The 26,787-nt window shown below is 38.5% G+C and overlaps 1 protein-coding gene across 3 annotated transcripts; it reads right to left on the bottom strand.

Annotated features, from left to right (window-relative positions):
* Positions 1–3,399: 3,399 nt before the first annotated feature.
* Positions 3,400–19,184, bottom strand: zgc:136971 (S9 family peptidase). 3 transcript variants are annotated; one of them, XM_036578765.1, is made up of 22 exons: positions 18,795–19,184; positions 17,811–17,949; positions 17,084–17,210; positions 15,477–15,564; positions 15,120–15,195; positions 14,854–14,993; positions 13,670–13,804; positions 13,493–13,584; positions 13,375–13,412; positions 12,091–12,212; positions 11,823–11,883; positions 11,471–11,565; positions 10,344–10,413; positions 8,382–8,470; positions 7,123–7,252; positions 6,944–7,027; positions 6,714–6,794; positions 6,350–6,438; positions 5,593–5,786; positions 4,540–4,642; positions 4,325–4,431; positions 3,400–4,200 (listed from the first exon to the last, which is right to left on the bottom strand). In XM_036578765.1, exons 2-22 carry the CDS (start codon positions 17,941–17,943, stop codon positions 4,092–4,094), a joined length of 2,163 nt encoding a protein of 720 aa, XP_036434658.1. In that variant the 5' UTR covers positions 17,944–17,949; positions 18,795–19,184; the 3' UTR covers positions 3,400–4,091. The 3 variants fall into 3 exon arrangements, with proteins under 3 accessions (XP_036434658.1, XP_036434657.1, XP_036434659.1); XM_036578764.1 differs by having other exon boundaries at positions 18,858–19,184; XM_036578766.1 differs by lacking the exons at positions 17,811–17,949; positions 18,795–19,184 and having other exon boundaries at positions 15,477–15,584; positions 17,084–17,203.
* Between the last annotated feature and the right edge of the window lie 7,603 nt (positions 19,185–26,787).

Below are 26,787 nucleotides of genomic sequence, written 5' to 3'. Positions count from 1 at the left end.
ATGCACCTATATGGTAAGTGGAGCTGATAAAATGGATAAAGAGTGTAGAAACAAGGAGATGTACATAGTGAAGTGGCCGGTCAGTGTATATCCTACACAGAATTACTCGATTAAGTCTACAGTGTTTTGGCCTCAAGCTTAAACTTGTTGTCTGAAAATCAGGCAACAGTGGATGAAAAAAGACTCAATCTGAACCACAGTACAGCACCTGGGCACATTACAATAGAAAACAACACTGTTTTGCAAATGAGGATGCGGCCGAAGAATGTTGTTCTTGAAAAATAACGGTTGAGGAAAGAAGAATCCAGAGAAACCAAAAAACAACTGCCACTGACATCACCAACACCTTTAAAGCTAAATCTGTTGTTCATGGAAAACTTCAACAGCAGATTTCTAAAGGCTAAAATATAGGATGCAAACACAGTCAGAACGGCCAGATTACAATACGTCAAAAAGTACAAAGATGGGAATACAGGGATCTGGAACAAGATGAGACCGAGATAAACCTCTACTTATGTCCTGAGAAGGTTAGGAGAAGTGTGGAGAAAGCATAGAATTTCACACTGTATTACCTCATCTGCGAAACACGCTGGATTTACTGTCAAAGCTCAGGCATGTGTGGCAGCCTATGGAACTCGCTCACTCATTTTTATTGACAGTGCAAACAAAGATGGTGTTAGCAGTGACTCTACTGTTTAATGTAATGCAGAAACATTTTGTTTGCCGATTAACAGTTTTTACAATACAATTTACAATATTTAACAATGTGTTGTTGGCCCTAAAAAGACTATCTTTGCAAATTCACACTGACAAAAGGACTACAGCCTGAAATCCCTTAACACAAGATAAAACTAGAAATGGCTGAAATTTCAAAGGAAAACAATGATAACACGGTGATGTAGTATGTAGTAGCAGTATGGTAATTATGCAAGGAAAAATTCACCACTCAATTTCACACTACACTACATAATAATAATAAAAATTTTATTTGATAAGCGCCTTTCAAGACACCCAAGGACACTGTACAATAAAATAAAGATAAAAAATGATAAAACCACTAAAAATAATAATAATAAAAATAAATTTAAAAAGCCATCTGGAAAAGGTGGGTTTTAAGACTAGCTTTGAACATAGCCAGGGTCGAACAAGCACGCAACTCACAGGGGAGACTGTTCCACAGCTTGGGGCCAGCAACGCTGAATGCCCTGTCACCAACAGTACAGTACGCAGCTTAGAGGGAGGAACTTTGAGCAAATGTGAATCAGAGGAGCGAAGAGTGCGAGCTGGAGAGCATAACTGAAGCAGACTACCAAGGTAGGAGGGGGCAAGGCCATTCAAAGATTTAAAAACCAGCACAAGCAATTTGTATCGAATGTGATACCATACTGGGAGCCAATGAAGCTGTTTCAGAGTTGGACTGATGTGCTTCCAGGATCTTGTGTGGGTTAAAACCCTAGCAGCAGAATTTTGCACATACTGCAGCTAGAGCTGGGCGATATGGCCAAAAAACGTTATCACGATAAACAAAATTCATATCGTTCGATATCGATACATATCGCGATAAATGTCAAATCATGATTTCTTTCACGTTTGAAGGCTGATTTTGCTCCTGGGTGGTTAACTGTGGTTTTAAACTATCACTTATGGTCCGATCATGACAAACACTCGGCAAACAGTCGGCAAACAGTGGAACATTTCACTAATCTGTCATGGAAGAGTGGGAGAAAGTTTCTGAACTGTTTTTATCAGCTTGAAATGCACAGCTGCAATTTTTGTAATAGTCATGATTTAAGAAAGAATTATTATTAGCTGTCTGGTGACGAGCACTTGGCTACCCCGTTACAAATGCTAAACAAGTGGCCAACAACAGTGCTAAACTCTTTAGTTTCTCAACGACGTCAACTCGGTTCGGTAGGTCACTGCTGTCACTCCTACCACATCCATGTCAGAGCAGATCACAGTATTCAGACACCAGCTAGACGACTGGGTTTCTCTATGCTATCGCAGTAGTTTAAGGCGTGAACCGCAGTATATCTGACGGTCGTTGTGTAAAAGCATTATCTGCAGTGTGAATCTCTCACACCAGACAAACAGAGTCCTCCTTTTAGGTATGTTTAAACTGAAAGCGGTGATTCGGTCTTGTTTGAGTCAAGTTAGCCAGCAGCTAAAAACAGCTAGCCTGGAAAGACAGCGCCCTCCCGCTCTCCAATGCCTCACAGCTTCCTCAGTTTACTTTCGAACATGAACCCACTTCTTTCTTTCACTTTCGTTGCTCGAGAATGCACTAATACTAAAATATGACGGTTTGGCGCTGTAACACGGCGCTGCAGACGTGATTTAACACCGCTAAAGTTGCATGGAAAGAGGTGAGTTCGCCGTAGGACAGTACAGTTACACCACTGACCTCGTCACTCACACTCGGTCACAGGAGAACAGATCGCCGATAACATCCACTCAGACAGGGAATGTATAACTCCGCGTTTCAGCCGTTGCTAAAGTATATTTGGCGACCTTTTTTTTTTTACTCGTGGCCCCCTCCCTCTCTAATCAAGTCGAAAAATTCGGAAGTGCGCCCTCTCCTGGCGACAGCAGAGTAGTGTCGCTTTCCTTGCAGTAGATAGCGCCACCAGGGCTTTCGCTAAAACGTGGAAGTGTGAGAGTGGTGTATTATATCGAACATTTATCGAACCTGTCTTATCGCTCTATCGAGGAAAAGTTATATCGCGATACTTATCGTTATCGTTTTATCGCCCAGTCCTAACTGCAGCCTATTCAGAACCCGAGCAGGGAGTCCATATAGCACAGCATTGCAGTAGTCAATTCTAGATGTCACAAAAGCATGGATAACAGTCTCAGCAGCAGAAAAAGAGAGAAAAGGGCGGATCCTAGCAATGCTCTTCAGATGGAAAAAAGCTGCCTTTCAAGTGTTCTTGATATGGGGTTCAAAAGACTCCCAAATTTCTAATCTGGGTCGAAGAAGAGACAATATAACCAGCTGTAGCTGGAGAGGCAATTAATATGGCCTCCGACTTATTACTATCCAGACTCAGGAAGTTCTCAGTCATCCATGTCCTAACATCAGCTAAACAATTAATCAGCACCGAGGGTGGTAAACTGTGAGATGGTTTAGTATATATATAGATCTCACATCGTCCAGAAAACAGTAAAACTGCAATCCATGTACATGTATATAGAAGTCATAGAAGTCCCATTTTGGTTCTCTAAGAAAAAAAAATCAATTCCTCGTTCTTTAAAGAAACACTTTCGCAAAAATGATGTGTGCAAGTAAAGAACCTTTACATAAGGTAAAATTTATAAACCAATAACAGGCTTTTCTTAGATCTGAATGTCCAAGCCAAGAATTATTTAATAATGATAATAATAAAACATACAGTCCTAATATCTATAGAGGTCACTATTTTAATCAAGTGCTATAATATTGACTAGTCCTTGGGTGATCACTGGTTAAATGTTTGCCTTTTGTATTCTCTTTTATATTAACTTTTCTACTAGCCTAAGCACCAGAACACAAAGTTTCAGAACTCTGGGCAGTGTCCCATTCTGTACAAACTACCACCTGTCAATCAATCTTGCACCATTGCGCCATCAACAGTGCTGTTTGGCACAAGTTTTATTAATGAAAACAACCAAATACAATGGCTAACATGATGCTAAAAGATCTGTACTTGACTAAATAAAAAATCATTTTAAAATGTAATAGTTTTATGCCTTTTAAACTAAAAAGAGAAACTGTCAGTGTCTTTGTAATTCACAGCATAGTATTACAAGACAAATATCCCAAAGTGTCTGAGACTAACTGAAAAGGCAATGTTTTTGCAGAATTTTGCAAATGACATATGTATTGTAAACTGTCTAACAAGAAATGACATGTTAAGCCTGCCACCTAGTGGTTACTGTACTTACAAGAGGAAAGTCTGAAGTTTGAAGACTATCTAAAATATTAAACATGTTTAGGCTGGTGTAACCGTACAATCAGGTTTCTGAATGACCTTTCAATGTAACTGAACATGCTGTAGGGGTTTCTGTTCAACTGACGTTTCCATTTTATAACAAAGTGTGCTCAGCTGGGTTCAGTGCATGTTTAAATGTTGTTTGAACCACAGTGCCACATTGAGGAAACAGTCAGACTGAGTTTCAACTTTGGATAGAGAATGGCCATCACCATCATACCACAACAACCTGAAAGAGAAGAGAAGAGAAGAGAAGAGAAGAGAAGAGAAGAGAAGAGACTTAGTCAATGAAAGAATAAAAATCTGTCTCAAAGTGTGTGTGTGTGTGTGTGTGTGTGTGTGTGTGTGTGTACCTGACAGGTGAGTTTCTGCTCTTGAGGGCTTTGTAAAGCTCCAGGCCTTGGTAAGGAGAGACCCTCTTATCCTTCCCACCTAACATGAGCAACACTGGAGTGCGAATCTACACCAAACACATACATACAGACAAACAAACAGACAGAAAAACAAATGGTATATGTACACAATGTGTACGTAATATCAGACTCATTGACAGTAAAACAATGTGTACCTGAGCAGCATGTGCTATAGGTGATTTCTCTAGCATGGTGGTCAGAGCTTGTGGAGTAGGTAGCTGGTCAAATGAGTAGTGCAGACCAATAGAGAAATATCTCCTGTAGAACACAGCAGAACCAAAGCATCACTCATACTAACTACTGCTTAACCTATTTATATCAAAACTACAATATAATATAATATAATATAATATATCTTGTTCATTATAGGTGTAATGACATGCTCAGCACACGATTCATTTCAGTTCAAGAAAATGGCTCCATCTTTTAATATTCCCATGATATTCTTGAGCAACGTTTGAATAAAGCAAAAATTATGACTGTATCATAATTTTTGCTTTATGTTGTATCATCCATGTTGTGCACAGCTAATGAGATTAGTGCAATAGGCAGAAGGAATCCCTGCACTAGAATAAGCTGCTGATTGGTCCTGGTTTTTTGAAAACTTTTGTGATTCAACAACATAGTTACATTAGATTGCATAATTACTAATTAATGTCTATTCTCCCCACTGTCACATTTCCACAATACACATTTTCACATCACAATATCACAATGTCACACCCCTTTTATTTATTGTCAGTTGTAGGCATGTATCAATTTAACATGTAGACTTAAATACAGATGTATCATAGAAAGTTTCATACGACTAATTAAATAACTAAAGATGAATAAAGGATAAATACATAAACTAATATAGTATTAAAGATGAAAGGTGGAGTTTCAAAGAGATTGTAGACTTACATTATGTGGATCTTCTGTAGTATGATAATGTATCTATATATAATTGTTTGTGTAAAGGACACGTAGGAAATTAAATGACCTACACTGAATTGGTCACAGTCATCAACGCCTGGTTTAAGTAATTAGTGACAGGTAATTGCGCCTGTAGCTTTCATTATTTCCTCTCTCTAACAGTCCTGCCCTGGACCTGCTGGGGTCTAATTTTCACATTTATTTAAGCCCAGCTCATTAATGACAGAGTGAAAGATTTTCCAAAGTAAATTCTTACAGTGGGTTATTTTAAGAAGTCAGCTATAAATGTTTACCAGTCTATGATGTCACTGGTTCCCAGCAGTGTGGCTGCATTGATGACGGGGTTCCGAGCTGCACACGCTCTGTAGAACTCTGGATACTGACCAATCAGGTGACAGGCCAGGAATCCGCCATGAGACCCACCCATCACGGCCACTCTATCAGCATCAAGAATCGGGTTGCTCTGTAGGACGTGCAGCACAGCCCTCTGGGTAAAAGGAACATGGAAGGGGAAAGAAGTAACAACAAGAAAATGTTTTACATGCAAATTAATTGCAATGTACTACCTGTTGACATTTTCTTGTATAGCACAGCTAAAAATGGCTTAGGTTAAAAATAATCAAATAAACAAACAAACAAATATTACTAGACATGACAGATAAATACAGTCACTGCTTGGAACTGTTATATTCTTCACCAGCATTAATTACATTCAATGAAAGACTGAATAGCTGAAGATGGTACTGGATGGTAACTGTAAATACTGGGCCTCCTCATGAAGAGCTTTGCAAATGGTTAAGCTAACACACTCACAATGTACTGTTTCTTTGTATTTATTCTTTTATGTTCATTAATGAACAAAAAAGAATAATAATACTTAGTATTAGACACAAGAGATAAAATATAGATCTAAAAATAAGTAACTACATAAACAAAAGAAACCTATTTGCATAGCACTCATCTACTCTACCTTTTAGCCGCCAGCAACAATGCAAATGTGAGTATGGGTGAGTGAGTACAGAGTGAGTTAGGATGAGTGTATGTACACACCTGCACATCTCTGACGTCTTGACTGCCAATGTTTCCAAGAAGAGAATCGATGCTGTCTTGACCAAAACCAGTGGAACCTCTATAGTTAACTACCCACACACATTCATTCATTCATTCATTCAAGGATAGACAGAATGTTTTGTTAGCAACATATTTGAATCTATTGCGGAGAATGCAAACCAGGGGTGTTCAATCTTATACACAAAGAGCCAGTGTGGCTGCAGGCTTTCATTCCAACAAAACAGACTGGACACCTCTGGTGTAAACGTTCAACAGTGCCATTTCTAGACTAGTGTGAAAAAATGAAGTCTGTCTACTGTTCAGAACATTCAATGCAAAATACAAAAAGGGTGTGTGCACTCACCCATTAGCACAGCGAATCCCAGTTTTGTCAAAGCTGCAGCATTAACGTTCCATTCAGCAGCAAAATGAGAATGCGGCCCTCCTGCAAACAAACACGAACACATACAATTATCACTAAGAGATATCACACAGAAAAGTCATCATATTAAAAAATACCACATTAAAAAAGTGTTTAGTAGCCATAAAATAAAATGCCAAAGTGTGTGTGTGTCTGTGTGTGTGTGTAGGCACCATGTATGAAGACCACCAGAGGAAACTTCACACGCTTGGAAGTGCTTTCAGGTTTCAGTAGCACTGCCCCGAAATTAAGTCCAGCTATAAAGAGAGAGAAAGAGTGGTGGGGGATGGGAGGGTTGAATTAAATGTTTCATATTTGGCAGCACACTATTACACACACAGATGGTACTCACAGAACTGGTGGTTTTCTTCTTCAGGTGGGGGTGTGATTATCATGGACTGCCAATCAAATCTCTCACATATACCAGTTTCACCCAGGTGAATCCACTCTTTACTCCCTGCATTAGATGCAAACCTCACCATCTACACACAGAAACATAACCAGTGGTTTAAACAAGTTTTAAATATTAAATCTAAACTGTATCACAATGTGCAGCATGTGCATTAGGCATAACACAGAGGCAGAAGTGCATATTTAAGTGGTGAGTAATGTTAAGAAGGGAAATTTTGAACTGTGTGATTACCTAGTTAATGGACAACTGGCACAGGGAAGGCTACAATGCACAACAGATATAGTAAAAAGGGCTATATGGCAAACGGAGTGTTATGAGAAAAAAGAAAAAAACGGCAAGATGGCTATACAAGCGACTAAAGAAACAAAGTACTTTCTCTGTTAAAAAATTATGTTAGCCGTTGTATTATCTTAGTTTAATGTCGTTTCAAAGTATGTTTCAAAGGTCCTTTTCTTTAGAACAAGCATAAAAATCAATAGTAGTATGTCGATGTCTCTATTGCTAACCAGCTAAATTTCCTTTTCCACCTTAAACGGTGCAGCAGTCACATTCTGGCACCGCAGGTGTCAAGAGCTGCTGCACGATTTAAAGTGGAACGGGAGAATTCAAACAAGAAACTAGCGAATAGCTGACTTCAGCTTCATATCACTGAAGAATTAGTGGTGGGCAATAATAAATAATTGTAGCGAGATTGCTGAACTTTACCCTTTTCTGCTATCACTGCAGACTGGCAGGGGTGCCTACAGAGCTCCGCTAGTAGCCTGTTAATGAAGTAATGTTCTTTCTTATTTGAGGGTCCCATTTCACAGCAGAGACTTCAACCACTACCCCTTGTAACTCTGGGAAAAGGTGACACTCGAAAACAATGGGTAGGGGTAAAAATAAGAAATGGGATTGGGCCTTAGTAGCCCCTGACTGATGACAGAGACAGCTTGAGCTCAAATAATCACACATTACTCACTGCTGCCCTCTAAAGGTATAAGGGCATTAGTCAGAAGTTTTTCCAAGAAATGCACCCAACTGACATTCTGCTTGTGTTTGTGACAATTTAAACATGATTGTGAAAGCTACCAACTGTGGAAAAGAAATGTGGCCAGCTTAAACAATTGTGATCAGCTCAAATAACTGTGATCAGCCGATTATGTCATAATTGTGACAGGCTAGATTGAGGGTTACAGTTAACTTGTATGTGTGTGTACCAGGCTGGGAGGGCGGTTAGGAGACGAGCAGGACATCACCATCAGGTCTTTCATTACCGTCAACAGCTTGGCATTCCCAAACTCCTGCTCTGAGAACATACACAGAAACATACACAAAATTAACATACTAACACAACAAAAGCAACACTTCTGAACCAGTTTGTTCGGTGTTAAATAAGAGATAATTTAATCAAAGAGATCCAAATATTTATAAGACGAGTCCAACAGTTTTAGTCCAGAACTGCTATTCTATTTCATCAGCAGCTGGTATTTGAGTATTTCAGAAGCATCGACTGACCCATATACCAATCAGAATTAAAATTACAAAGTCGTTTCTATGCTTACAGCATAAACGTCTTTTGTATTGAGTGTGTATATATATATATATATATATATATATATATATATATATATATATATATATATATATGGAAGTTTTGATGACACTATTTGACAATCAAATGGTAGTAAATGTATCTCTTGCACATATGTGACAGCCAAATCAACAATGCAGTCATAGAGACCTTTAAGAAAACAGCATCCATTTAGACTAAGTGCCAGAGACTCTAAATGTAGAGAGGTATCATGCAACATACAATAGGGCCTATGGTCCAGGTCTCTCACTACTGTCAACAGCATGACCTTGCAAACTCTTGGTCTGAGGACACATACAGAAACACACACAAAATGAACACTGGGGCCTGTCCACATGGTCAAATTAATCAGGATTAACAACTTTCACTGTCAAATTGTGTATAGATTTGATCCTTGATTAATCCCTGTGTGTGCGCACATGGAAGTATGACATATATGATGAACAGCCAAACATGGAGAGGTGTCAAGCGTCAGTGGAGGAATATGTTTAAACTGAAGGAAGTAAAGTAATTACAGCCAACATACAGCTACTGCTATTAGCCACATCTCCATCCAAATAATTTTGATTAAAGCACTGTCTGTGCATGACTTTGGAAACAGTAATTGTGCATAATGTTTCAAATTGTTGTCAATACCTGAAATGTGGCTAAATTAGAATTGGAATTATTTTGCTTTTTTCCCCAGAAAACAACACATTTTCGTATAACAGATTTCCCTTACATGTCTCTTAGAACAACCAAGCAAGCAGCCGAGAGGTGTAGCTAGAGTGAGGAGGAGACGAGAGTGATTCTGAAAGGAATGCTACCCTTTTCAGCACTTACAGGGGGGAGGGATATTTTCTGAAAAGGCTACAGCCATTCTAAATGGAAAGTGCTCAAACAGCTCTGTATGGCAGAGAAACGTGATCTCTTACCTAACGGTTCTAAAGGCAAAAAATTGCAATAAAATAAAAAATAAAACCAACAAAATGTTCTAATCAAAAGGTTATGGGGGACTCAGGTAAGCCAAATTACAGGAAGCACTGTTATAGCTTGAAGCCAGTTTGATGTTAGCAATAAAAAATAAAAACTGCAAAACATTTTTTTTTTCATTTTATTACTTGCAATTTGCTTAAAAAGTTAATGGTATGTAGTTACTGTGTTAACAGTGTTGTTTTACCACTATAATTGTTTTTTTTCTTCATTTTTATGTAGTACAACATCATGCTGATCAGCTGAAAAGCCACTGTTTTCGTGCAATTGACTGTTCGTCACACATCTCACTAATGAGTAGCTAAGTCGTTGTAGCAAATTGAAAGGAATGGGACCTAAAAAGGACTAGTGGTGGTCCTCTATAACCAGAAGTATACCTTAGACTGGGCATAAGTATGCCTTAGACTCCAAGAGTTATTTACCATCCATAATCCTGAACTTTACCTGCCCTGGAGAAGGCCAGGCATGCAGCATAAGTTGCCATGTTGAAATAATCTGGTTAAAAATGTGATTTAAAGTCAACAGAAAGCTGTTTAACAATAAATCTTGCGTTTCTAGACAGGCCCCAGGACACAAGCAGTAACAAACATACATACAAATACACATAAAACTCTACCTGGTGATACTGTATTACAGTCATACACAGGCGTTATTCTTCCAGTTCGTCTCTCCACTGAGAACACTGACTACAAGACCAGACATTGTGGGTTAATTTTAGATCACATCACTTGAATTTCAGAACACAACCTGAGAATACACACAACATAAGAATTCCTATTTCTGACATCCTGACCAGTCTGAATCTTTGTGGTTCACTTTGTGGTGATCTGATCAGGAAGATTTTATTAAGTACATTTGGCAACAATAACCAGGATAATAACTTTCATAACCATACAGTACGGTGGTCTAACTCAGCTTGTGGGTTATTTTTTTATCTATGTCACTCTAAAGCAATAAGCCACAAGAAGCCATGCATTACCATGGTTTTCCCATATCGCTAAGCAGGGTAAAAGCTCTGTAGTACAAAGCTATGAATGGCACAAACAACAAAAACTTGCCACATTTATACATAATATAACTAGTATGCAGTCATACAGTCATATGCAAAAGACTGAACACATTCGAACACACTTATGTATTTTGTTGATTTCTAAGTGAAAATAAAGTAACAAATCCTCTACAGAGAACACACATAAATATTATATTTTATATTATATATTATATTTTTTCAGTAATAAGTCATTTTTTAATATTACATTTTACTGCACAAGTTCTATTTATTTGCTAATTCAATATTTTGTGGGAAAAAAAATAAAACATATTTTTACAAAACATAAAATGTACCATTCCTTTTGAACAGACCACATTTTATGTTTTGTCCCCCTCCAATATATAAAATGCAGCATATAAACAGTTGTGCATTAAAAAGTGTGTAGAGGATGTGTTAACTTATTTTCACTTTCCAAAAATAAACAAAATTTGACTAGGGGAGCCCAAGCCTTTGCATTGTATTGGTGTAATGTGCCTCAGATACATTTTAAAACTGAAACTGTTATATGATGACCAATTAAGAGGTCATGAAAAAAAAATCTGTGTCAAAATAGCAGCAGAATATTGAATACTACAGGTATCAAAGAAAGTATGCATAGAAGAGAGATGACAGTTAATTCTGTGTTTGGTTTGTTTAGTGTATGTGTTTATGAGTTTATCATTTGGCTGTGGTGAATATTTACTTGTCTATACCTTACTGTTTTCACAGGCACTGCTGAAGAAGATTTCTTCACTGTCTGATGACCAGCAATGGAGAGGCAGTGAGTCATACACACCCGCAAACTGACCTGTAGACACACATACACACACATCCTTTTCAATGTGATTCATTTTTTATATAAAAAATAAATGTTTTACTTTATGATATACTGTCTTACTGTCTGACCTGACAGTGTGGTGCGCCTTTGTTTCTGAGTAAACCTCAGTAGCTCCTCCATTTGTGAATATGACATTCAGCATGCTCAGTACTATTCAGTTATAGTCAAGGCCACAAATCAATATGAATGATGAGAAAGAGTGCAAGAGAGAGATTTATTGTGTGTACCTTTCTCTGCTCTTCGTACAACATCCACCAACACTGAGCCTGTCCTTTTCTGCAGGTCGTACTGAGAGCAAGATAAAGAGAGATGGAGAAATACAGAGAAAAAATAGAGACAGAGACTCTTTAGAAAAGCCATCAGCATCAGATTCTTTTCTTTGTTGCTTCTGAATGCATCTGTGAACAACCATGAGAGTGACAATAAGCCGCTGACAATAAGTTCTGAAGAGTTCTGCCCTTGTGTACGTAGGTGGGAGAGAGAGTATGCATTTACCAGCATCATGCTGAGACATTGATGGTGCGGGCCAAACACTCGTCCCTGTAGATAGACAAGCCAGAGGTGGTCTGGACTCAGGCGAGGACTCAATACTGACCCCGAATCAGATGACAGCAGCTCTAACACAGATCAAAGGTCAAAGAGAGATATAAAAAGTCTCATGGTGCATCTAGAGCATGCAATATATTCAGTTTGAATAATCATGATTTAGTGCACACAGTAGGGGAGTGCGGGGCACAGCCAAACATTCAGATTTTAGATTCAAATAAGAGTGCCGGAAGCGCAAATGTTATAACATTACGCTGCCATAAAGGTTAACGGTTAATTGGAACAAAATGAGGGGCTTTTTTTTTACTTAATCTTCAATGTAAACAGGTAAGTCATTATGAACACATTCTTATTTATAATGGTGTCCTGACAAGTAGCAGAAGCCACTTGAGGGAGAAAAAAAACACAACAGAAGAATAAATTAACAATGAAAACAGCACGAAACAAAACCCAATGTGATGATAGTCAATTACAATTAAAGAAAAAAGTTGGCAACATAAAATGACAAACACCACCAAATATTAACACAACAACAGAAAAATTATGAGCCTAAAAGTTTATTTTTTCAAACTACTTGCAACAATCAATAAAAGTCTGGTTAACTAATGTAAAAAACAATTAATTTAATTTAGTTATATGTTTTTTTTTTTTTAATCTGATTTTGTTTAAATCAGATAAGGCTTTTCAACTTAAATGCATCAAAAATATGTGCATAAAAATATATACGTGAATAGTGAAAATAGACTGACAATTGTGGCAAATTTATTTTTAATCACAAAGTGGAAGAACTAATATCATAACAATAACATTTAAACATACTTCATTTAAAAGACTTTTATGGTATGTTTTTGTTGAATCTATGTATAAAACCTTCCAAAACTGTTTACTACTAAGTTTTTTGAATTTATATGGGGGTACAGACTTCTCTCATTGTTTTACGAGGCCTAGTTGTAACAAGGCATTGCAACTAAATTTTGCTATGGGAATATGAGAACACTAAAGCTGTTTTACCACATAAAAAGTCCATGGTGCATTTTACCCTGTGTTACGTTTGTGCCCTGCTCTCCCACATATTATCATGGTCCTAAAACCCTGAATAAACTTTACAAGAAACAAAAAAACTGGCAGTTTCAAACTGACAAAAAAAAATTGGCACTGCAAGTATCTGTTTTAAATTACCTAGATCTAGTGCATTCAGTATATCCACAACACACAGTCACTCACACTTCTTACCACAGTTTCCCTTCAAGTCAATATAGAAGAGAGCTGATCTGAAACAAAAGAAATTTAATTAATATTCCTAATATGCAAAAATCATCAAGCTGTGATGACCATTAATCTCTCCCCTCACCTCCGATTAGAGCAGAACTTCAGGCCTAATCTGAAAGGCTCATGCCACCAACCCACGAAGATCAGACCGTTGCCATCCCCTGCCCACAAGGCCTAACGGAGAGCAGTTACAGGTGAGCTATAAAGTGACATAACTGAATTATCTGGATAATTAGAGTAATCAGCAGTAGAGGCTCACCTGTCCAGGTGATACGTGAGGTGGGACTCCAGTGCACATAGTCACCTCTCCTTTAGACAGGTCAGCCACACACAGCACTGGAGCACTTTTACCAGCCAGACCCTCCCCCCAGTCTTCCACATACACATTCTTGTCCTGAAATAAACACAAACACAAGCATATAATTGCTGCCAAAACAAGCAAGCAAAGAAAGTGTTTTTTCATACATATTTTGCCATTTCATTTGTGCTTCTGAATTAAGGTAATAATGCTGGTGATGCTATGAATGTGGTTATCGCCATGTTGGGACAGATCTAAAAGACTAATTTAATGTAAACAGCTTACTAAATAATACGAACTACTAAAAGTTGCAAAACATAAAACTTCGTGGTTTCCCAAAAGTCTTTTTAAAGTTGAATTTGAGCATTTCTGTAGTAACGATGGAAAACATTTCATTCTTTACTGTGTAAAGCGCATGGACGTGGCTTTGGATCTCCTGTTTAGTAGTCTGAAGTTTCTCCAACAGGGGGCGCTATTAGCACACAGGTCACTTTAGTGTCTCATTTAGAAAAGAAACAGCCACCAACCTAAGCAGGACTTAATGAACGCACATGTTTGCAGTAACAAATTCAGAACAAGTGAAAAGATGCTGAGTTACTCAATATCATTTATGTGATTCTGATTAAACAACATCTGTGCTGACCAGAAGAGCAAAGAAAACAAACAGTGTTCTGAATCACTTTTTCTCACGTTTTTCCATTGCCATTGAAATTATTTGTTAATTGTACACCTATTTAATCTTTTGCTTTTTTAGGCAATATTTTCTGCCTTTTTTCATTCAATTTGTTTGACCAGAATTTTTTGGCGGCAAAATTGTGATGTACCAAAAATTTTGGACCAGTTGTATTGAGGCATTCATGAAATGTTCTCACAGCTTCTGTTTTTTAAATAGAAGCTTATTTTTTACTTTTTTTCTAAATAAAGAAAAAAAAGTTACAAATTTTGGTCTCACAGCAATGATATACAATTTATACAATATATATGATGAATAGCCTTCCCTAATTAACCTCAATCAAAGCTGTATTAAACTAATACAAATATCTAACACAGCCTGTCACAGATTTATAATTAATGGCTACACAAAACAATATATTGTTGACTTTTAGTTAAAATTCCTTAATGCAGAAGTAAAAAGTATGTTTTACCTCTTCCTCAAGCACCACCAAACCTCTGCTCTCATTGGCTGATGAGAATGATGCTTGTGCCAAAGGGCCCACCCTCTTCTTCTCTGCCACATACAGCAATTTGTCCTCACATGGTGACCAAGCCAGACATGCAAACTGCGCTACACACACAAGCACATACAATTAAATGTGCATCATGTGATCAAGTGATGACCAAAAAACAACAAAACAAACAAGCAAAAAACAGAATTAAGCTGGAAAGAGTGTGCAATAAAAGACGTTCCTACCATCGTCATAGACTTTTCCATGTTTATTGAGGGCCGTGAGGTCTAAGCTTTTCTCTAGTCCATTGCAGCCCCACACCTGAGCAGTAACACTTGATTAGAACATTTAAGCCAATCAGAACATAAGTCTTTAACCACTAGTCGAAGAGGCACAGAAACAGCTTGTTCAATTCTAAGGAACAAACAAAAGATGAAAAAAAAAAAGTCAACAACAGTTATAACCGTTTTAGTACATAATCCTACACAAATGTTATAAGTGAACTTCAGGGAAAAATAAAAAAACAAGAAAGATGCAGGAATGCAGGAAAGCCTGTCACTCTGTAACTGATTGACGGTCAAGGATTGGAAAGTCAGAATTACCTCAAGGTACTGATGTCCCACACCATGAGTGTTGGCCTCCCGGATTACCACCCTGTGCGCTCCGGAAGGGGAGTGACTACTGAGCAACCTGAAGACGAGAGAGAGAGACTATGCAGAGTCATTAATATGTACAGATTATGATCACTCTATTTTCATTGCTAAGGTTATTTTAATGACCTCCATGTATTTGGATTTGTGTGCCTGTTTATAAGACTCTATGCTGCAGTGTGCTTATTGAACAGTCTGCTCACCCTTTCTATTGTTATGAGATTGGTATGATCTGTCGTAGACATGCTGGGTGTGCATGTCTTAGTAAATGTGTCTCTTTTAATGTCTGTGGGCCCGTTTAGACCCGGCATGTGCACAGCATTAAGTACAGATGTGAATGGAGTCCAATGCTCTTGGGAGACACACTGTGATCTGAACACTCAAACCACCTTTGGAAGTGGCCAGGGACATACATGACCACATAACACAAAAGCATCCCAAGGCCCAGCCAAACAGCCTAATCAACTGGTCATCACACTGTGTAGCTTCTGTCTTCGACGCCTTGTTTGTTCATAAGTTTCATAAGCATTACACATGGTCAACTTGCGGCTCACCTTGAAAGCATCTGTCTTTGACTAAGATCCTGGGTTCTTGCACTTTAAACTTAAATTGAACCTAACAAACTGTATTACAGTAACTTACTGTATTAGAGTAACTCCTTTGTAACATAATGCTTATTTGCACAACTGTTAAATTTTGCAAATATTAATATATCATTCTGTATATAATAGTTTATTATAGTATATGTCTGCTCAGACCTGCATACGTATAGATTCTTATCTGCATTTGTACAGATACTCACACATCTCTTTAGCTCCTTTACATGGTTTTAGTATTCTTTATTCTTTAATCAATTTATTGCATTTTTACTTACTTTTCCCTGAATTAAACACTTGTTAACCATCTGTTTGCTTCTCTGGTCTGTTTAGTATGTTACATGCCATACATGTGTGCACTCTCCAAGACAAATTCCTTGTATGTGTAACATAATAATGAAATAAAGTGATTCTGAATCTGATTCTGGAGTTTGCCTGTTCTCCCCGTGTCTGCGTGGGTTTCCTCCGGGTACTCCGGTTTCCTCCCACAGTCCAAAAACATGCAGTCAGGCCAATTGGACGTGCTAAATTGCCCCTAGGTGTGAGTGAGTGTGTGAAGGTGTATGTCTGTCTGTCTGCCCTGCGATGGACTGGCGACCTGTCCAGGGTGTATCCTGCCTTCCGCCCAATGACAGCTGGGATAGGCTCCAGCACCCCACCGTGACCCAGAAGGATAAGCGGTTTAGATGATGTATGTATGTATGTATGTATGTATGAATCTGATTCTAAATGTTTGTAACAGCTTGAACAAGGACTCGTGACACATTTCTGTCTGATAACAAATGCAGCACGAAGCTGAATCACAAGTGCTCAACAAAAATGCATCTGAGACACAAGGAAACACCAGGCGTAAATGGCTATATGTCTCGCTGTCCATTTATAATTAGATAATTTGAGGTGGATATTAATACCAGGTATGAATAGAGCTGTGTGTATGTGTGTGTACGCGTGCAAGTGTCTTACTCTCCATGTGTGTTTATGCATGGTCCTAGAGGCAGTGCGTTTTCAAGGGGCCTTTGATTACATTGCAGAGACCACTGCTGACAGTAGCGCAATCTCACTCCTCTGTTCATCTCACACTGACTCCACTCTGCAGGAGAGAGAGAGAGAGAGAGAGAGAGAGAGAGAGAGAGAGAGAGAGGGAGAATATAAGAAAATATACATGCACAATAGTGTGAAATTTAAAACTATACTGCAGATTTGCCTCTGGTCCTCTATGAGGATAGAATATGTGCTGTCTTTGTGGAAACAATAACTAAAATATAATAATATGCACCCAAATGATCAGAGTAAAGTGGACGTGGAGGGGGAAAGGCTTATGTTCTGCATGCAAGACTTATTTTTTGATTTATGATTTGTGGTTCTACTTGGATCTATCTGAGAACCTTTACTGATCTGTGTAGTACATAATGAGAGCTTTGTAGAAATGTTAAACATATATGTAAACGTAAAATATCCAAATCTAATCTTTTTCAAGTGATGCCATTGAAGAACAAGAGATTTGCAAGTGTGAAACACCTTTTAAAGGTTTAAAGAACTTTCAGATAATACAGTGGTTCTTTATTCATTTAAGACCCCTCTTTAAAACCATCTCATTTACAAAAATTCAGACATTTTTTCTTCTATAGCATCACATATAGAACCATTTATGGCACCTTTACTTTTAAGAGTAAACTTCATTAAAGCTTACCGGTCATTATGGTAAGGTTTTGGGCATTAGTGCCAAATCTGCTCTGCTCAGCAATGACACACGCAGAAAGGGGCACAGGATAGCTGTTGAACTTCCTGAACACATCTCCAATCACCCCCTCCATCATGATCATCACCACCTATAGGAAACACATCAAGAGGTGAGTATAATCTAAAACAGCTTTGGAAAATGATCACATCATTGCGACATCCCAAAAACATGCTGAGGTTTATAAACTGGGGTTCAAGGTTAAGCATGCTCACTACATACACATTCGACATTTAACAAGAACTGCATCTCTCCCACACCATGCTGATTTCCTGCACAGAGATTAAGTCATTTCCAGAAGAAAGTTTATTAAAAGTGAATTTACTTCTCAACTCGGGTGGTCCTTGGCCCATGAAATTACCCGTTTATACAGTTGTAAACAAAGTCATTCATAGTGGTTTAATGTTAAATGCTCTGTTCTGGAGAAACATACTGAGTCAGAACTGTTCACAGTGGTGGTGATAGGAACCAGATGGCCACAGGTTTAATGCGTCTAAAAGCTCCCCCACTGAACATTATTACAAAGTGGTTATGGCCTGAAAACTTTTTTTTTTACTGAAGAAAGAAAAAGTCATTCATGGCAGACATTCAGGGGAATTGGAAAGGAAAAAAGATTCCACAGATTTTTTTGCCAGATTTACCACCATTTTGTCATTTTCAACATTATATATAAAAACTCAGAATACATGTGTAAGTTCATTGCTTTGGATAGTAAACAAAATGGATATATTTGCGTTGTAGACGTCGCAGCCCCTGGTTCCTATCATCACCACTGTAAAGAAATCAGTCAGTATTCTCTGAATGATTTTGTTTACCTCTCAACAACTGAATTATGTAGGAATATCGAAAAGTCGGTGGAATTTGCCATTAAGTGACCTTTCGTGCACAGTTCATTTTTTCTTCCCGAATCTAAAACAATATTAAAGTTTCACATACACATCTAATTCACGTAACAGCTTAACTCCTCTTCACATTTATTCTGTGTAGCTCTGTACATACAGTGTAAGAACTGGACGGATCAAGCTCTCTAGTCCTTTTGGGACGATGCTCCTCTTTGAAAAGGTCGCAAAAACAGACAAAAGACGACAGAAAGATGTAATCTACACCTACACCTGCACATTTGTAGCTATCAGATCTCAGAGCTAAATTAGCTGAAAGGCAATCGCAACTCTGAGATACCGATTATATTAACCGCTAAGAAACGTAGAGGATGTTTGCACAGACTAAGTTAAATGACTGACGACTGAATGTGAATTAAAACACTAAAATGAGTCTCAGTCAGAGTTGCCGGTTCTCCTCAGCGCTGTGTTTACACTGCACCTCGGCGCTTCCGCCACGGACCATACCACTCCTGTGACCAGAGGGGGGTGGAGCGGAATGTTCCATTTAGCTTAGAAAAGAGCGAAAAATTAAATCATTTTAAGAACCTTTTTTGCCCTCTTACTCGAAACATGCCATAATTGGATAAACTATGTATTCAAACAAGACATTTATTTATTGCACATTTAATAAAATGTAGTATTAAATACTTTAGATTTAAAAGAAACTTAAAGGGCCCATATCCTATTTTTTCGTGAATTTATTTTTTCCTGCGGTTATGACATGTGCCCTTAGGGGGGCGTGGTTTTAAAAAAGAAGACATTATAATAATTATTATTATTAGTAGTAGTAGTAGTAGTAGCAGTATCATTATGAGAAGTAGTAGTACTGCTATATTCCAGCGTTCAAAGATTCCAACTATGATGAAGTGCCACGTAATAATTAAGCCAAATCAGTGAAATTACTCACCTTCCACAGCTGTAGTTTTATTTTGGCCAGCAGGGGGAGCAGCTGTAGTTCTGTTCAGTTTGGGCTGTTCGATTTCAGTAATTTTGAAGCTCCGTCTCCGATTCCGAGTGACAATAACAGATGGAGTCGATTAAGCACAATAAATAAGTCCAAAAACCAAGACATAGAGGAGGACACCTGGCAACAATAACGAGTACAATATTAATTATAGCTGACCTTAGCAAGGACATTTGACATTTGGAGACTTAACAGCAAAACGAACTTAACTGACTAAAGGGCTAGTTCACTTGATTCGGGTGGGCAGATATTTCAGCACGTGTCTAATTAGGTTAACTGTAGCTAAAACGCCTTTTGTTACTGACCGTACATTTTACTCTGTTCTCGGTTTTGTCCATGGTAAAACACAGTCTATTTTTTCTATTTCACTTAAGACAGGCTGTCTAGAGAGTAACGGCAGATTATCTCACTGTGTGTGCGCGCGCAGTGCCGACAAACCTTTGCCTTAAAGACCTAGGGAACCTAAACCTGTGTTTAATCTTCTTCTTGCAGGCAAATAGTACACAAGTATACCCTTTGAATAATGTTCTAATGATTAATAAAGGGCTACTATATTTCCCCATATTTATCTCCTCTCACTGTCAACTGGACAGTCCTAATCTTGGCTAACACTTCCGTTAACGGCCAATCACGGCTGACGTCTCTTGCCCCGCCCACACAAAACGGTTTCAGAGTCAGAAAAACTCAACGAGCTAAAGCTAATCTAACATAAACACCGGTCTGTAGCTGCCTGTCCTCTGTTCGTTCATTTGTTTATACATAAACATTGTTCGGTCCTGTTCCACGCGTTGCTTCGTCCATCTGCTCATCTGTTCGTCCGTGACTTTTTTCGTCACATAAACTTTCTTTTCAATCACATAAACGCTGCATAAGGATTTAGTTGTGTAAGAATGGCGAAACAGGCTAGGAGTTTCTGGACAGAGAGCTGCCAATCAAGCTGCTAACAAGCCACGCCCACACAGTTCCCTGATAGGTCTGATCAGCGGTTTTTAAGCCGTGTTTTTTCATATTTATATCTTAGATTTTTCATTCAAGCTTTGCTGGCTGTTTAACACAACATGTTTAGTATCATACAAACATTTTCAATGTATTGTTCTGTGTTTCCTGGGGCTTTAACATCTCTCAGTCCAAACCACTCGAGTTGACACTCCATTCACAAACATCTGGAATCAGAGAATCGATTCTTTTGTGATTGGCTTCCAGCCCTAGATTCAGTGGCCGTGTTAGAAATAGAATACTGTGTAGTGTACACTGTATACTGTATGCCACTCTTCATAGTAGTACACTGTACAGTGTCCAGTATGCAACACAAGCTGTGTGCCATAATACAAGGAAGGGGCTCAACTAGACTGCCAAAATCAGGGACTGAACCAATCAGAACCATCTCAAGATCCGCCCCATTTTCCTTAGCAACCACTGTTAGCCGCTTTACTGCGTTACATCTATATTTTGTTTAAGAGATGGGCCTGAGTGACTTTTAAAAAACATTTTAAAAAATGTAAACTTTGGATTTGTCTGTGTGGTAAACCTGTGTGGTTTCCACAGGGACGGGTCATGGTCTCGCAAGGCCCCTAGGGACCAGCATGTTAGGAGGCCCCCTGTAAGAATAGCACTAAATAAACTAGGAAGGGAAAGTTCGTGAAGGTGTTACTAGGCATTTGCTATGGTATCCCAGCTGGTTGCTGTGATATCCCAGATGATTGCTAAAGTGTTGCTACTCAGTTGCTATGGTATTACATGTGGTTGCTTAGGTGTGGCTAGGCCATTGCTATATTATTCCAGGTGGTTGCTAGGGAGGCATGTGTGTGTGTCTGTGGAGTGTGAGATGTGTGTAGAATATGTGGTGTGTACAATGTGTGTGGTGTTTAGAGTGTGTATTGTGAGTGGTGTGCGTGTTTGGTGTATGATGTGACATGTAGAGTGTCCAAAAACTTTTAGCTACTCTACGTATACTGTGACTGTGGAGGAATAAAAGATAGAGATGTAAGAAGTGTCCATATATTACTTAAGGACCATGATACAGTTTCAATAGGTTGAACGATACACCATTCATTTAATAGGAAAAAAAAACGGTTTGAATGAACATTATCTGAAAAATAGTATGTTGGATCAGTTAAAAAAGCACAAATACAGATCTATTCTATAGGTTCTATGACTGTAGAAAGTTTGGTATTTCCTTTTTCCTTTAAGCCAAACCGAGTCTTAATGCAGAAACAGATGTATTCCTACATACATCGAAGAGTAAAACACCAAATTTGAATGGCAGCAGTGATGGTATAAAACCTGAGGGTCCTGAGAACACATAATATTTCTTGTTTTATTTCATTTCGTTACACATTTATATATATTCAATAGTTATTTGTCCATCTCATGCTCATATCTGCAGCAGATTTTAAGCCTCCTCTGGCCTTGTGGTCTGGGGTCCCCTGCAGGTAAGAAGCCCCTGTACACTGGCCCGGTCAGTAATACCTCCCTGTTTTCCAAACACACCCGTTTTTCTCTAACACATATTTAACAATGTATGATAGAAAACATTATTAATATATAGGAGGCATATGTTACTCATATATGCTAGCTTCATGTTATATATTTTTAAGCATCTTCATTTCTTCCACATACTTCATAATGAAGTGAAAATTAGTATTATAGCTGCATAGCTAAACTCTAAACATATGCACATTGTAAGCTATACAATTAAATAATTAAAACATGAAAAATGAAAATACTGTTCCCTGACACATTTAAATAATTTAATATTTGACTAACAGATAAAATAGCAACAATTATAATGAATGAGATGTGTTCATCCACCTGTCAGACATTTAGGTATGATCCATATGTTTTGCCAATGTCCAATTTGATATATATAAATGTATATATAAAAGCAATCTTAGTACGGAGCTCTCCGTACAATGAACTACATTTGTGAAAGGTTTAACCAGATCGTGGTTCACTTACTATTAACTCTCTATACTTGTGAGCTGTTTGGACTTTTGGAATGGAAGTACCCGCAAGATTAACATATGTGGTTTAATACACTCTAAGAGGTGCTGCCACACGAGCACAGACTCTGTTAACATAATCTATTGAATTGTTCCATATTTAGAAAAGACCATGGAAAAGAGTGAGTGTGGTTTTGGGTATGTTGTTGAGGGACTGACACAGAAGACACATCATGGCTCTCCTGAGAATGTTTCCTGCCACATCACTAGGAGACAGGAGCTCTGGGCTTCATGCTACATTACAGTGTTTATCTCCTTCCACATAGACAGAGAACAGACTTCCTCCTCTACTTAAACGCTCACATACTAACACAAAAAAGACTGCACTTTCACTCACTCACACGTGCTAGCCTGTTTTAGCCAGGTTTCTGTAAATAGCCAACTAAATAGTGTGGTTAGTTTAACTTCCAGATTCAGTGTGCCTTTTTCAACAATGCTAATCAGCGTGGCAAATACAGAGTTTGTTAACGTGAAACTAGTCTAATTTTTTCACATTTGCCCCAGATTACAAGGAACATGGAGCTTAAAAAATGTGGCTACAAGGAAATACAAAATCCTCTTGAGGCAAATTCCCCGAAAGCCTACTTACAGAGACCCAACAAACATGAACACTGGTTATTAGCATGTACTGGATGTATCTTTCTACATGGATGGATGTGTATTCCTGTAGGGTTTGTCAGTTCTCTTGTGAGCTCGGAGTACGTGGGGACCAACAACCTGATGAACAGTAGAGTGATCTTTATAGCAACTGAGGCCTTCAGTCTGGTCTACAGAGGCATGCACACTCTTGGGCAACAAACAAAAGAGCTAAAGACAGATGGCGAGAGCTGATGAGCGTCTCCATGTGCATCATCGATGGTCAGCAAGAATTCTTGCCAGCTCTTTTCTTCATCTCAGTATCAACTTAAAATTCTATCAATGTTTCAAAATTTCTGCATAATTCAATGCTAGGGACGCAAACAAAACCAGAGTGGTTTGATGTAAAACGGTGCACTGTTGAGAAACTGACCTGGATTACTTTAGAGTGGTGGTCTTAAGAGGTCATGATCTCTACATGTTATGCGCATCCTACAATGAACAGTCAACCTACCCATGTCATTTGAGTCTTTATATGCAATGGGATGGTAAGAGTATCCTTTTAATGCAGGAAAACTCCCCACTTTTGTTTCTGTCTGCATTCTCTGTACTTTTTGTTAAATGCAGGGTGCTCCAAATATACCCAAGAATGTGTTTTGTCCCTTTGTCAAGCTGGACTCTATCACTACTTAGCCTACTGATCTTCTAAAGTATTGCACCAAACTTCTTATCTGTCTTGATCTCCAACATCTTGTATACATCACAGCTACCAGTCTGATTACAAATACACTGAACTATATTTTCTTAGGCCAAAGCACTGAGCTTTCCGCTGCAGCTCCAGAATTATGTGCTACATCAAGATATAAAAGGAAGTAAAAACTGATTCTTGTGCAGCACCTTTACACTTCATTAAAAATGCCCTTTTCGCAGTTAATTTTTTTCCCCCTGAATACGTCTTCTATAACCAGCTCTTGCTCACTATTGATCTGACCCACATACATTCACCTCAGCCAAGGAACATCTTCCAAAATATTTAAATACACCTGGGTGTCTGTTCTAAAATAGCAGTGTAGATTTAGCTCACTTTAGTTTTTCACATTTGCTGTCAGTCCTGTAATACATTAGTTGCCGTGTGTGTGTTATGTTGGTGGTTTTACACCCCTCTTCTAGTAAGTTACTGCCATTACTGCCATCAAAGCATGTTATTCACATATCTTGCGTTTCACCTAGCACTGCAAGGTCCACTAAGACATTAAACTCTTACTTCCTTCTAGTAAGGAATACAGGTAGCGTCAAAAACAATCACTTCCTTGTCAGCTCTTGGAAAAATGTAGTTGATCAGCCATGTTTAGCGCCTAAAGATTGCTTATTTAGGTTTGCACTGGGGCTACGAGGCTTCTAGCTCATAACAGAAGCATATATCCTGCCAATTAGCAATGCGCAAAACTAAATCACATCTAAATCACATGCTTCAAATTGCTTCAAGTTTTTGTTTAACTTCAGTCCATTTTTATAGATGTGTGATTATTTAGGCATGCACTTCACACAACGCCAATTTGTGAGAAAAGTTGTAAACTAGATTAGCCTTGTAGCTCCAGTGTTAAATTAAGAAGTCTGCATGTCAAACATGTTTTGGCTGATTGACTACATTTGGGGAAAAAATGTATTGATTTCGTTTTGACAAACTATTGCAGGCCATTCACGCTTCGAACAGAAAATACAAGGTCTGGAAACAGCATTTTGCAATTGCTAACAATTCTTTTTTTATTCATAGTAAATGAGAAGTGTGCCAATCAGTGAGATGGGGGAGGGTCCAAGTGCTGCGTGTACTGTAGCCAGACAGGGGAGGGATCATGTAGAGTGGAGGCAGTCTGGAAGGGGCTGGAACATGTCTTTGGTCCACACTTGGAGATGGTAGGACGAGGAATGACAGTGTGGGGAGGGGCAGAACGACAGAAGGCACTTGAGTTTACAGTTGTCTCATACTTGGAAACAAAAAACAAACAAAAAAAAACAAAAAAAAACAAAACAAAAAAAAAAAGACAGTTTTCTATACATTGGGAAGAATTGGACTAAACTAGGTTCTCTTTACAACCGGAGGTAAGCCATAGGCCTAGTGATACAACTACATACATATGGCCCTGGGCAAGGACTCCAAAACAAATATATAGATACATATGTACAGATAGGGCTGAGGAAGGAAGAGAAGAATGGGTATATATAAACTGTCATAGAAATCATCATTCGGAGTCGCGCATTAGGAAATGGCAAAGTAGAAATAAGAACAGTGGAATTCATGAAGGCAGTAACTTGAACAAGAAGACAAAGCGTCTCTTTGGTGATAAATTTACATGAAAACAGAAAATGGCAATTGTTTCATTTTGTTTGTCTTTTTTTAATAGTTAACGGTGTACAAAGTGTTCCAGACATCCTCCTTGGTGATGTGGCCCAGGTCAAACACTCCAGCAGAACAAGAGAAACATATGAATTTTGTGTGAATGAACCTCTACGCTAGAAATGACAAAGTGGCCACATGTCAAAGTTCTTTGAGGCTTCACTGGCTGTTGAAAGGGCAGGGGCAGCAGAAAGCTACAGAAGAATGTAAGAGGTGCCGTTTTGTCATCCACCAAGTGACAAATGCACAACCAGACGCAAAAAAACACTTTACTGTTGCGCTGACAACAGGCATGCAGCAAGTGACAGTACCAAGTGACCGATTCAGGGACCATGTGTGAAAACCACAAAGACGCAGCCAAGTTTTAACCTCTTGTGAACTCTAACAGACTGAAATATTGTGGAGAAGAAGCAATCCTACACATCCATTAGAAAAGAGGATGGAGATAGAGCTGGAATGAGACGTGCTACGAGGACACTGAGGTTAAACAGCTTATTTAAAAGAGCTAGGTCTCAGAAATCCAGCTAAAGCAAGCAGGGCCCTGTTCTCGGCATGGACTATCAGAGTCATAGCGGTATGGTATGAGGTATATCACTGGATTCTGTTTTGTTCAGTCATTGTGGAAACACAAAGGAGAGAGGAAGGAGAAAGAGAAAATCCTACATTTCACTTTAGCACCTTCAGACAGAGGGACGTGACATGCACTCAACAAACTTTAAATGATATACAAAAAAAATTCTGCTGAATATTCCTTGACTTGGTACAGGTCAAGAAGCAGTAAAGTGATAGTAATGCAGTATATATGATTGTGAAAGATCTAGGAACTTTTCTGCTTCATTTGCAGTACATTTCACACGCACACACAGCCACTTCATTAAAAAAAGAAAAAGAAAGACCAGAGTGAGGTTGCACTGTGATCAAAGGCAAGTATAATGAATGCGCTGCATGCATACTGCTGGAGAGTACTTAGAGCGCACTCACACAGACCTAGCCTCCATCTCCACTACAGCCTTTATGACTCCAATACGGCCTTCCTGCTTAGGTGAAAGCCGAGCGAGGTTGTCAGAACTGAGCTCAAGGATGAGCATACAGTGAAATTGCACCACTGCAC

The sequence above is a fragment of the Colossoma macropomum genome, unplaced genomic scaffold (genome assembly GCF_904425465.1).
Source record: "Colossoma macropomum unplaced genomic scaffold, Colossoma_macropomum, whole genome shotgun sequence".
In the NCBI taxonomy this organism is placed as follows: Eukaryota; Metazoa; Chordata; class Actinopteri; order Characiformes; family Serrasalmidae; genus Colossoma; species Colossoma macropomum.
Note: the sequence above shows the minus strand (reverse complement) of the source record. Positions and strands in the feature narration are given on the sequence as shown.